The 12,000-nt window shown below is 36.8% G+C and overlaps 1 protein-coding gene across 6 annotated transcripts in view; it reads right to left on the reverse strand.

Moving 5' to 3' along the window:
- Positions 1-12,000, reverse strand: part of MTA1 (metastasis associated 1) — an 88,589-nt gene that overhangs the window by 54,801 nt on the left and 21,788 nt on the right. For all 6 annotated transcript variants that reach the window (XR_009959052.1, XR_009959053.1, XR_009959051.1 and 3 more), the window contains exons 3-5: positions 10,957-11,050; positions 3,170-3,296; positions 2,923-2,986 (exon numbers count right to left, since the gene is read on the reverse strand). Coding sequence is in view for 3 of the 6 variants with exons in the window: in XM_062581000.1 (XP_062436984.1) it covers positions 2,923-2,986; positions 3,170-3,296; positions 10,957-11,050 (285 nt within the window). In the remaining 3 variants the exon portion in view is untranslated. The remainder of the gene's footprint in view (positions 1-2,922; positions 2,987-3,169; positions 3,297-10,956; positions 11,051-12,000) is intronic.

The raw sequence follows: 12,000 nt of genomic DNA on the forward strand, positions 1-12,000 counted from the left end.
TTCAAGAGTTTCACAAGAGTAATATTCAGAAAATAGCATGGTTCTTCAAAAACCTCTGAAGCTGTCAAAACTGTGTATGTTGCTATTGCAACAGTGAAGAAAGAAGAGTTTTCTGGTTTAACTTCAGATCCCAGAAAACATTCTACATGTTTGGAAAAAATCAAAACGATCTGCCAAAAGTTAAAATTAAACCATGGCTTTCCACTTTTTCAAAGTGTTATACAGACACATATGCTCAGAGCTTCCCTACCCAAGCCCCTAACTACCAGTAGCTATAGCCAAGAGCCAATGCCAGTAAGCAACTGCAGAAAAATTGGCTCAGTGAAAGTACAGTACAAAATTAGTGGTTAGTTCATTACAGTTTGCAACCTTACTTTCATGAAGTCACTTGGGGTGAAGGGGAAATATGTTTTAACTATGCAGTGCTGTATTTTCAGAGAGTATGAAAAGGAACAGAAATGTTAGACATCTACCCAGCAGGCAAATTTCACACAAGCCCCTGCATATATCATAGCAGGGCAGTAAAATAAGTGGATACATATAAAACAGCTTCCTGCAGAACAGGAAAATCTAATGCTCCTGCCCTTTTCTTGATCTTCCTGAGAATTTATTATCTACTGGAAATTCAGGTTTTCCAGTTGCCTTCTCCCCACACACATGCACCTTCCTCCTCCTACTCCTCGCTTTTCCTACTACAATTGCAGTTTTGCCGTACCAGCGGCTGGCAGTCAGTGCTGCCCCCCTCTTCAAACCCTTCTCCCCACCTCCCCGAATTAACTAAGCAATCTACCTGGGGAATAAGACAGAGACACTGGAAGGAACAGAGATAACAAGCATAATTTTGCTGTACTTGTATCTCCCCAGATTTCCATCTATCTGAGTGTTCAACATCCTTCCAGGCAAACAGCCTTGGGACGAAACCCCACTTTTAGTGGTCATGATGTACAAGAAACCAAACAATAGATTCCCTAGAATTGCTTATGCTTTATTGACAGAAGACATTAAAAAAACACTTTAAAAGCCAAGGGAGAACTAATAATGGTTTCAGAACAATTCCATCCACTGCTATGAATTCACTGGGCTACAGCTACCTCCTTTTCTTAGTCTCTTTACCCTCCACCCAAGCACATTTATGTTCTTGAGCTTTTCATTTCCTTACCATCTGTCCCAAGCTAGTTTGCACCTCCAGTGAAGTACTGTGTTAAGTGACAGGAGACATTCAGGAAACTCTCATTCTGTGAAATCTATAAGTGCCTGCTCAGTTTAAAAATAACCCACACCACTCAGCCTGCATACTGAGAGTTCAAAAGGATGAAAAAGAGAAATCTCTTTCCATACCTGCATCTGCAACTAAGCAGCTGCATGATGATAGGAAAAGACATTCCCCTCCTCTACATACCTACCTGTAAAACTAGTGATAATGAAAATGCTTCAGGAGCTACAGAGAATAAATACTTGCTTTAATACTAGTAAATCTGAACTAGTTTTTGCGCAATTAGCTTTTACTTTCAAACTGGCATATCCTATGCTGATAGCTGGTAACAAGCACTTCTGAATACAACAGCCCCTGCTTGATAAACTGCCATTTGGCAGCCCGGAGCAGATTCAACATGGTTTTGGTTTAACATTCCAAAAAGAAGCCTGACTACTTAATTCCTACACTTTGTTTAAAAATCTCCTCAACTAGAGCATCAGATTAACCTTATGCTTAAATAACTACTAAAAAAAGTTAAAAAAGCATTTAAAAAATCCAACTATGAGGCAGACTGCAGTATGCACTTTGCAGAAATCACCTGTTTTTTCCTTGTTTCTTAGAGATTGGTTAATGACTATTACCCTACTGTTTTCAATTACAAGATTTTCTCTCTTGTATAACATTTAAATATTTTCAGATGCAAATGTAATGCTCACACATGTATTCAAATCATAACATACCAAAATTGGTTATTATTCTCCAATACAAAGTTGGAGGAAAAATTGCTGCTAATCTCCAAAAGTAAAGCCCCCAGATTGTTAAGTCAAATTCCGAGACTGTCTAACCAGCAGGCAGCCCACAGAGAGCTAATCACAATTAAAGGTACATAAATGTATTAATAAAGGATTACAACTGCAATGTTTAAAATCACAAAAATACCTGAAAAAGTAAAACAAGAATTAAATTCTGAATAGTGATTAACAGTTCAAGACATTTCAGATTCAAGTGTTCAGTCTGAGGTATTTTAAAGGAGCCAGATTCCTAAGATTTCAGCAGATGTCAGAAATTAGTTGACAAGCAGTTTTTCAAGAATCCAAATGTCTGTGGTGGCATATGAAGAACTACTGGCAAACATTTTAGAGTCCTTTAAAAAACCTGTACATATGCTACTCTGAGTTTCAGATTTTGAAGCCCGAACAAGTATGGGTTTTTTTATTATTATTATTAAAATAGTTTTTTTTTTAATTATGAATCAGTGAACTCAAAAGTAGATAACAAAGTTCCTCATAAATCTGAGAAAAGATCAAGCTTAAACCATTTTAACATAGATATTTCAGATTTCAGGAAAAAGCAAACATACAGAATTATAGCACACTGGCTTGTCTGCCTTTCTACAGTTACTCCATCTTGTACCTCACCTTGTCAGAGGGCACGAGCCTCTGCTTGAACTTTGATTGCCAAACTGATGAGCGATTACTTATGAGAGTAAAAAACTACTGCATGAGAGATTGCTTACTATCACAAGGATGTATACAACAAGTCTTGCCTGCTAGAGATACATCAAAAATAAACAGTATTCAGCCTAAAGCTTCTCATTATCAATGCCCATTACACTTAAGAAATGAAAAAAGATCAGCCTTCTGATTATAAAACTTGCAAAAAGTCACTAATCAAATTGTGCCAAAATAAACTGTTCAAGCTTGACAATTCACAAAATGGGTTCATACCTCCCGTTCCAGATATGATTTAAGGGATTCTGTCTCATTTAACAGAGTAACACTGCATTTGCCTCTAAAAAAAAAAAGAAAGAAATCACATTTTAGGAAAAAAAGATGCATCTTAAACGCCTGTGTGATACACAAAATGGTACTAGAGAAGTCCTGCACAAAATTTATTCTTACATTGAAGAATACCTGAATAGTATAATGACATTTGGGTTTTGAATAAACAACATTGGAGGAAAATAGCCATTACCTAATGTGTGTTGCTGGCAGAGATTCCAGCTGTCGTGAGAGAAACAATTCACGATGTCGCAGCTGATGCTTCTGCTTCTCTGGTAAATCAACCATTTCTGGATTTTCCATCTCTTCTTCCATTTCTCCTAGACATGGAGAGACAAAATGAACATCAAGAACACAGTGCAAGTATTGATTCTTGGCCAAACAGTATGCACTGCTCCACAATCAGTGCAAAATAAGAAATAGGCACAGTACCCAGATGAAATCTAACTTCACCTGAATCCTCATGTTTCAGTCAGTTGAGCAGTTAGACAATTAGCATATATTCTTTAAATTATGCCTGTAAACAATCTTAATCGGTCACCATCAGAATCAAAGATTTCCAGGTACACACAATTCACACCAGCTCACCAAGCTGCAAGTCACACTGGAATTTGCTGCCAACAAAACTGCTCTAAAACGAGCTCTTCTTAGAGACCATCACTGCACCGTCAGCTTTATCAGGAAGAAGCTGAGGCACAATGAAGGAAGCAGTAAAAGTGATGTCTTTTCCTTGGCCAGGTATCGCAACCTTATAACGTATTCTAGTTTCAGAAAAGAATCACAGCCACAGACTGTTAAGCTGTTAAGCATACAGCAGCTTGCTTTTACATATTATTTTTCTGAAGGGAACACTGACTGAAAAGGTTAGTTCTTTTATTTAGTGTATTTTATTCTGTCCACCCCAACCACAGCCCATAGATCCCAGTCACAAGATTAACTGGAATGCAACCAACTTGCCTCGTAACCAGCCCTACCAGACCACAAGCATCCGACCATCTGCAGGACTGCTGCATTTCAAAAGCTTCCCATGTTCTGCAGTCAGGATCTCTGATCTCCGACTTTGAGCTATGCTATCCCCATTCAACTTTTTTTTTTTTTTTTAACGAATACCAAAATAAATACACAAAATCATATCCACACTGACACATAACCGATCCAAAACATATCTAGGCATCTTTCTAGAAAGAAGTATCCTTATGTTTTGTGTTCATTAGCAAGTATCTTCCCTAAGGGATAAAGGCAGTTACTATATTTTCCAAAACCATGAAAAAGTTTCCCAGATTGTAGTAGAAAGAGCTGTAAAGTTCCGTATACGAACAGTAAAACTAATTTTGTTTCAGCAATACTCTCAAAGACCTGTCTTAGGCCTGCAGCTTAAGTCAACAGTTGTTGCCAAGAAACCTTTCTCTAGATACAAGCACAGTTATGATTAACATACCCTTAAAGATTAGTTACCTATAATCTTAAAAGTTATTTCTAAAGAAAGTAAATAAAGAAGATTTCTGCATTTTATAAAATGCTAAATTGCATTCAGTTTTAAATAGGCCACCATAATGCCAAAAGCAGTGACTAAAAAACAAACAAAGAGCCAAAAAAACAGCCCACACCCTCCAGGTTCCACACAATTTAATCACTTTGTTTTACTGTCCTGGAAATAGACCTGTGGTTTATACGCCCCTCAGGTAAACTGCTCCAGCAAAAAAAGCAAAAACAAAAGCAAAAAGTAGCATAATTAAAGCAGACTGCATCATACAATAGCTATTATACCACAAAAGCTGTTAAGCATACAGCAGCTTGCTTTTACATATTAATATTTTTCTAGGACACAATTTAAATTTGTGCCAGTTTCATGTTTCTGCAATTTATGAACTGAAGTGAATTCTGGTTTAGCTAAAAATTAATATTGTGGCTGCTGACCTGCACTATAAATACACCAGCAGCAATCCACAAACAAGTCAGCAAATTTCCAGCTAGCTTGTTTGAAAAGCTATGGATATAAAAATACAAAGGCATTCACGTCTGCACTTAAAGAGTTTTCAGAAAATGAGACTGGTGTGCTGTGCAACACAGGACAGAGACTGTAAGAAGCAGCTTAAAATACTTAATACATTCAGCACATTTAATAGCCTCAAGCTTTTAAAATTACCTTCTTTTTAAGCGTATCAACAATTATTTGCCAATAAATCCTACAAACAAAACGAAACCAACCAGCAAAACTGAGCTGATCTCAGGAACTGCATCACCTTCAGCTAGGATCATCTTCCAACTGGTGTTTTATTTATACATCTAGCTTTTGTAACAAAACAAGGAAGGTGGGAAGCACACGTTTTCTCCTTATGTGGGCTCTGCTACGCATAGCCTTTCAAAATAAAAAGGCACAATCCACTTTAAAAGACAGCTATTTCTACTGGTAACAAACAACACCCCCTTGCTCTATACCCGTAATATTGCCACAGCTCTCAAAGTCAGCGTTAGGAAAATAAATAAATAAAGCTCGATATGAGCATCTTCCCTCTTTTTTGCCCCACAGACATGATTCAGCACCGAAAGAATGGACTTGACAAACCCACTCTAAAGCAAATGCTCATGGAGAGAGCACAGGGTTGAATTCGGCACAGGCTCCTGCACACCTCGCTGAAGCAAGGCTTTTAGTTGTATTTTTTGTATTGTATTTTGTATTTGTATTTTTAGTTGTATTATTTTTATATTGCTTCTAGCAATAACATCACCCACAGCCTCTGCACACCGGGGCCTGACCTGGACTAATCCTGAGGTCAGCCTGTCCCTCACACCTGAGCTTCTGCACCTTCATATAACTCAATTATTCCAGCTTCCAAATGAAGCAAACGCCATAGCCTTCCCCTAGAAATAGAATCTCTACACACTTATATCTATCTGTATTTATATATTTATCTCTTTTCAAACAAGTTTGCATGCATTTATGACCATACTACAGAATACAGGCTGAGGGGATGCAGTAGATCCATTACATTGGGACTTAAACGGATCATTTAATATGCTCATAAAGTCTTCAGAATTCATCTCTCTGCTTGATAGATGCGCTCACGCAGATTTAAGACTAAACATTTAGTCTTAATACAAACAGTAATACATCAGCCGTGCAGGAGCAGCCAACAGAATGCTGCAAGGAGTGTGTCAGAGTAAGTATTATTTGATATTTGATGGTACTGTTTTTAATAGCCCTTTAAAAAAAGCTCAGAGATGGATGTTCTGTTGGAAACAAAGACAGGCGTGTTGGTCACAAACAGCAAGACTCACGTGAAAACTAACATATATGAGGAAAAACTATCTGAAAGAGTAAACATTGAACCGGCAGGAGAAACCCAAGAGGCAGAAATTGTAATTCAGAAAGACTGGGTATATGAGATGCTAAATTAAATATCAATATTTGCTAGACTCCAGAAAGAATAGCAATTTGATACAGATCAGATTGGGCTCTCTACACCAGAGGCAGAAAGAACCAGCCCTTTCTCTACAGCCTCCGCACCAGGTCCCACGAGTTATTACAGGGCAGAAATCAGAAGAGCAAAGGCAAACAAGATGCAGGAATTAGATTTAGAGAGCTCAACCAGAGGTACAGCCTATGAGACAGCAAAGTCTATAGTAACAGAAGAATTAGTTAGCATAGTATCACTAACAATAGCACTTAAAAAGTGAAAAAAAAAAGGGCAAAATAGCAGGGAAACACAAGTCAGTGCTACTGACCTGCAAAATAGTTTCTTCAGTAGTGAAAGAAGCTTAAAATCTTGGTGATTCAACAGCTCAACTGAACAGCTTTGAAGGATGTTGTAGAATTGATGCATTTGAAGAAATTAGTAGTATAAAAACTCATTCTCTCCCCCATGTCTAATTTCTAATGCTCTATATTAAGCCTCAGTCCCATTTACTTTCTCTCTACCAAAAGCTAGATATTGATTGATAGCTACTAGTAGTATGGTGAAAATTTTAACAAACTGAAATCCTTATGCTCAGACAGTTTGAAGGAGTTTGTCACATTACCAAGACAACATCTCATAATAATCCCTTCCAAGACTTTTTGTGATCCTCTTGAGCAGTCAGTCATAGCCACTACTACAGACATGCAGCAAGAAAAAAAAAGCAACAAAAAAAAAAAAAAAATCACACCACTTTGGCCACTTTGCATACTCTTTCCTTGCCATCCTACCCCCAGAAGAGGAGATCTCAGTTTCATCCTCAGTAACAAGAGTCCAAACTGTCAGTAATGGATTAGTGAATTCAACTCCTCTTAAATCAGTACGCGTAGCACAGGGGAAAACGGAAGTGGGAATAAAGCAGCTAGGAACTCGTTCATAAGGCTACAGGCAAACTGCATTTGACTGACTAGCGTTATTTAAAAAACAAATTCATAGACCTGAAACTGTTTAGACACACAGACCTCATGCAAAATCATAGACTGATTGAATAATGACACCTTACTACTGCAAGACATTTATTTTTAGAAGCTTTGGCACCAACACAAACGTGTTGTCGTATGTGCCTGGCACCCAAACACCAGCTGCTGAAAGCTAACCATAAACCTGTCAAAAGCTACTTCTCCTACCCAGCTGGCACCAACTACTCCAGCTACCAGCAACTACTTGCTCACTGATTTACAAAATGGGACTACATAAATATAAGAAGTGTGTGTGTGTATGTGTGCATATATGCGTGCATGTGCATGCATACATACATAGACACACACAGTCACAACACTCATGAGCAGTTTACGGAGTAAACTACAAAAGTCATAGTGCTCTTCTCTTTCATCAAGCTCTGCCTGCACTTTCATTTGCACACAGTATTTTATCTTAAAATTACTACAAAGCCTTTGTGCAAGCACATTAAATAGTAGTCTTCTCCTGGCAAAGCAGATTCATTTCAGAAACAGGTGGAGAAATTCCCTAGAAGAATTTGCAAGGTGATTAAAAAGAGGTTGATGAATAAAAGCACATGCAACGTATGGAAGCCATTATACAGCCGCAACATTTATAAGACAGCCCCAGACAAGCTTTATATCATGTAATAAAAATAGTAAGATCACAGACAAATCCAAGAATAAGGTTACATACATCAGGTACTAATTTACAATCTCCAACAACAAAATAGGTTTCTTCCAAATCATTTTTCTTCTTTATAAAGAGTTATGAGAAAATTCAACATATCTAAGTTCTTCCTGTTTCTAATATCTGATGGGCTATAAATTTTTTTTTTACTTAAATTTAGCAACATCCATTTCATAATCACATTTCTCTGCTTTCCTTGAGAGAAACATTTATTGTAAAATAGGTGTGTGTACACACACATAAGTGTTCATATTCTTCCATATTTGCCCAAATATTTATCTCACTGCACTGATCCCAATAGTAGCTCTAAAATAAAGGCATTTTAGATACAAGACTGTGCGAATCCAGAAACGTCTGCAGCCAGAAATCTCCATTAATCAGCTGAACAAAGGCAGTTAAAAGATCAGTGATGCAGATCCGTACATCTACTGCAAACTTATCAAAATGAGGCAACAGGAGACTTTATGGAAATGAACTCAAAGTCAGTGACAGTGCTGAGTATCTTCACTAGAATCTTAGTATCCACAAAAATTAATTTCATTATATCATGCAGGATGTAGATTTTTTCCAAAGTAAAGAAGTAACTGCTATCCACAAGTATAATTTTGCTTCCTCTTCTTGCTCCTTTAGAACAGGAGCCACACAACCATATATGGTTCCATCTAAACCAATGGAAGTTATTTAATAGCAATTTTATTCTGCACTAAAAAGGAAACATACAGGAAAAAAAAAATTAGTTACTAATGAAATTTACACTAAAAGATAGCCCGAGTTTTTTCTGGTAGCTTTATTAATAGGATTGTTCCGCAGAAGAATTTTCCTGTCTTTCAAACAGATCATGAAAACGAACAATGAATTATTTGTTTGTATTGGGGGAGGAGTTCTATCACAAAAACGATCAGTCCTTTCATGTTCAGAGAATATTTGCTCGGGTTTAAAGGCAAGATTTTTCAGTGTCGAACATTGCATTTCTTTGAGTCATTCCTACTTGCTTCATTTACTAAATTTACTGAAGTGAGATACAGATGAAGTAATTAATAGTCATGTTGTTTATGGTCAAGCTTCTATTAAGCTTCAGTATTCTTGGATAAAATGAGTGCCACTGCACTAAGATATCAAAAAGGTTTTACCTGCTACCACCATCAAATGGCATCTCAATGCCACATGACTGTATTTTCAACGAATGACTAATGCAATATGGAGACTTATTTGGACATAAAAACTACAAGAGAAAATATTCAAATAAAAGAGCTAGTTTTGCTGCATTTTTCCCAGTGGCATTACAATGCTGAAAACACAGTAAGACATTACATTCGTCGTTAAAACTAGATATCTGATTTAATCCCCATGCCGCACAACTACGTCGATTGGTATTACCTACACATCGCAGCCTTGTCATGCATATACTGAGAAGTACATTAAAAGAGGATGCTTTTTTACCTAAACTGAAGTGTTGACATACACAGATCAAATTGCTTTTCTTTTGTTTATCTACGTGCCTACAGGAAAGCCTTCAATTACAAGGACAGATATCATTATCTATCCCTGCTTTTTGCAAAATTTTAGCAATCTAAACTCTTAAGTTTCCCATACTTCATTATTAACAAGCAAAGTCAATTTAGTAATTCTACCTGCTTATTTTTTTCCCTTTGTAACATACCTGTTTTGGTAACTGTTGTTAGTATTATGTCTATCAGCTTGCAAGAACAGGATGAGAGGGACACTCAACTGGCAGAGAAAGGTGTAAGGAAGCTCAATCTCATCCTCACCAGCAATTAGAATAGTCAAACAGGCCGAAAGCATCCCAGATAAGGTGCCCAACATCACGTTAAAGTTGCACTGATTATCCTCCTGGAGATGGATATTCCTCTTGAGAGGTAATTAATGCACCATGCTCACACCATTTTAATTGAATTTAGAATGCAGCTATCTACAGCAGCTTCTCCGCTGTTTCACGTGCTTTTTTTGAACTACTTCAGTGTTTTTGTAAATTCTTGCCTTACATATTTATACGGGCAAGTATCTAATCCATACTTACACGTTTCTATTTTGGTATTTTTAATCCATTTCTCTAATTGAAGATAACACATTTGTTTTAAAATAAACATCCATCTCCACTCAACTAGGTGAGTCACACATGTCTCTGGTATGTTTGACAGAGGAGCAAAACAGCATAAGGTAACAGAGCATTCTATAAAATAGCATAACTAAGAATATATTTATACAATGCATGCATTATAGTAGTAAGTTTTAGTGTCAAAGTAAAGTTGCACAATCTTTCGAATTTTATGATAGTTCAGTTTCACAGCCTTTTTTTAAAATCTTTTTTTTTTAAAAAAAAACAAAGTAACAGTAATACTGAAGACAAACAGTTTTCAAATCTCCATTCAGCCTAGAGATAAACGAGATGAACACATACACAAAACAGTATATCCTAAAATTTACTACTTTTAAAATCTATCTCCTGAACATGTTCAGAGGAGACCTATGTCACTTTAAATTTCAACATTAGTAATGGTTTTCAAATAAAATTCCTGGTAACCAAACTGAATGTTTAAAGTTGGCTTTCTACATTCAGGCTATTTGATCTACTCAGAAGGGAAGTCTTCTCCACCAATAAAAAAGAACAGTCTCCCCTTTCTTATATTGCTTCTAATAAGCTATTTACTCTCTTTCCCAAAATTACAAAATTTACTTTTCATAAAGAAAAAAAAAGCAGTAACTTTTCCTCTCCTCTTTATAAAAGAGTCAGCCAAACAAATAATGCAATTCATTGGAGATGGATACAGGTAAAGGACATTTTAAAATTATAGTATTGGTCCTTCTAATTGCAGTATCAAAATTCTACCCAAGTTTGGAAATCGTGTAGAAGTGACTTGAACACAAACAAGCTTACTTGCATGTTTGTCTGCCAATACAATAAGTGTACTTGATATGTCTCTTCTTCTGTAGAAACATACCACCTTTGCTTCCACATTTCCATTGGCAGTCTGAAATAGGAAAAAGAAAAATTGAATTGAGCACAAATCAAAACCTAAACTCTACGTACTGAACTAGAAAGCTTCATAAATAACGAGCGATTTTGCCACAAGGGCTTATACAGGATCACCTTCTAGCATCCTCCAACTGCACAGACTTTTTCTAAAATGCTAACTCCAATGTGATCCACTACAGGGTTTCTAGGGTAGGCAAACTAAGCTGGTCCTTTGCTCCTAATTCTTTCTGCAGGATCACCACTTTAAGCAGTTACAGATATTTCAAAGGGCAAGAAAAAACACTTACCTGCAGTTACAATATACCAACAGGCCACTTTGCTACTTTTCAGGGGTTGCTTGCATTTAGCAGAATGCAAAAAGCATCTTTAAAATCCCAGTAAAAACAACCATGAAATACAACAACAGAATACAGGCTTAGGTTCAACTTTGTTCTCCAAACTCAAGAGGACAGTACAAAAAGCAAGAAAGAACCTAGGCACTACTATCTTTACAAAGGAAATAGGTAACATTTCCCTTTTCTGACAGCATTGAAAATAATCTTCTAGCTAAACAATAAGCAACTTGAGAATCATTCTAAAAAAAATAAATAACGAAGCTACAGCAGACAATCAACTCTCTACCAGTGACAACATACAAACAGGTCTGCGTTTGGGTTTCCCCCCACACCTCTTAAAACTCTTAAGATGAGACAGATGAGTTTCTTTTGAGATAGTACCTGACAAATTGTGACTGGCTTTATGCCATTCCTAGAGGAGGTACATCTACTGGCTTCTAACAGAGCCAGTCAGTGAACTGTCCCCAAAATAAATAATTAAAAACTGTAACTTAAAGAGTGGATCCTGTCATTGAAAAGTCTTCAAAAACTGGAATGAAGATGCACAGTATAATAAAATATAAAACTGATACACAAATGCCCTTCCAGGAAGCCTCCAAAAAACTGGTGG

Source organism: Rhea pennata, chromosome 8, assembly GCF_028389875.1.
Source record: "Rhea pennata isolate bPtePen1 chromosome 8, bPtePen1.pri, whole genome shotgun sequence".
In the NCBI taxonomy this organism is placed as follows: domain Eukaryota; kingdom Metazoa; phylum Chordata; class Aves; order Rheiformes; family Rheidae; genus Rhea; species Rhea pennata.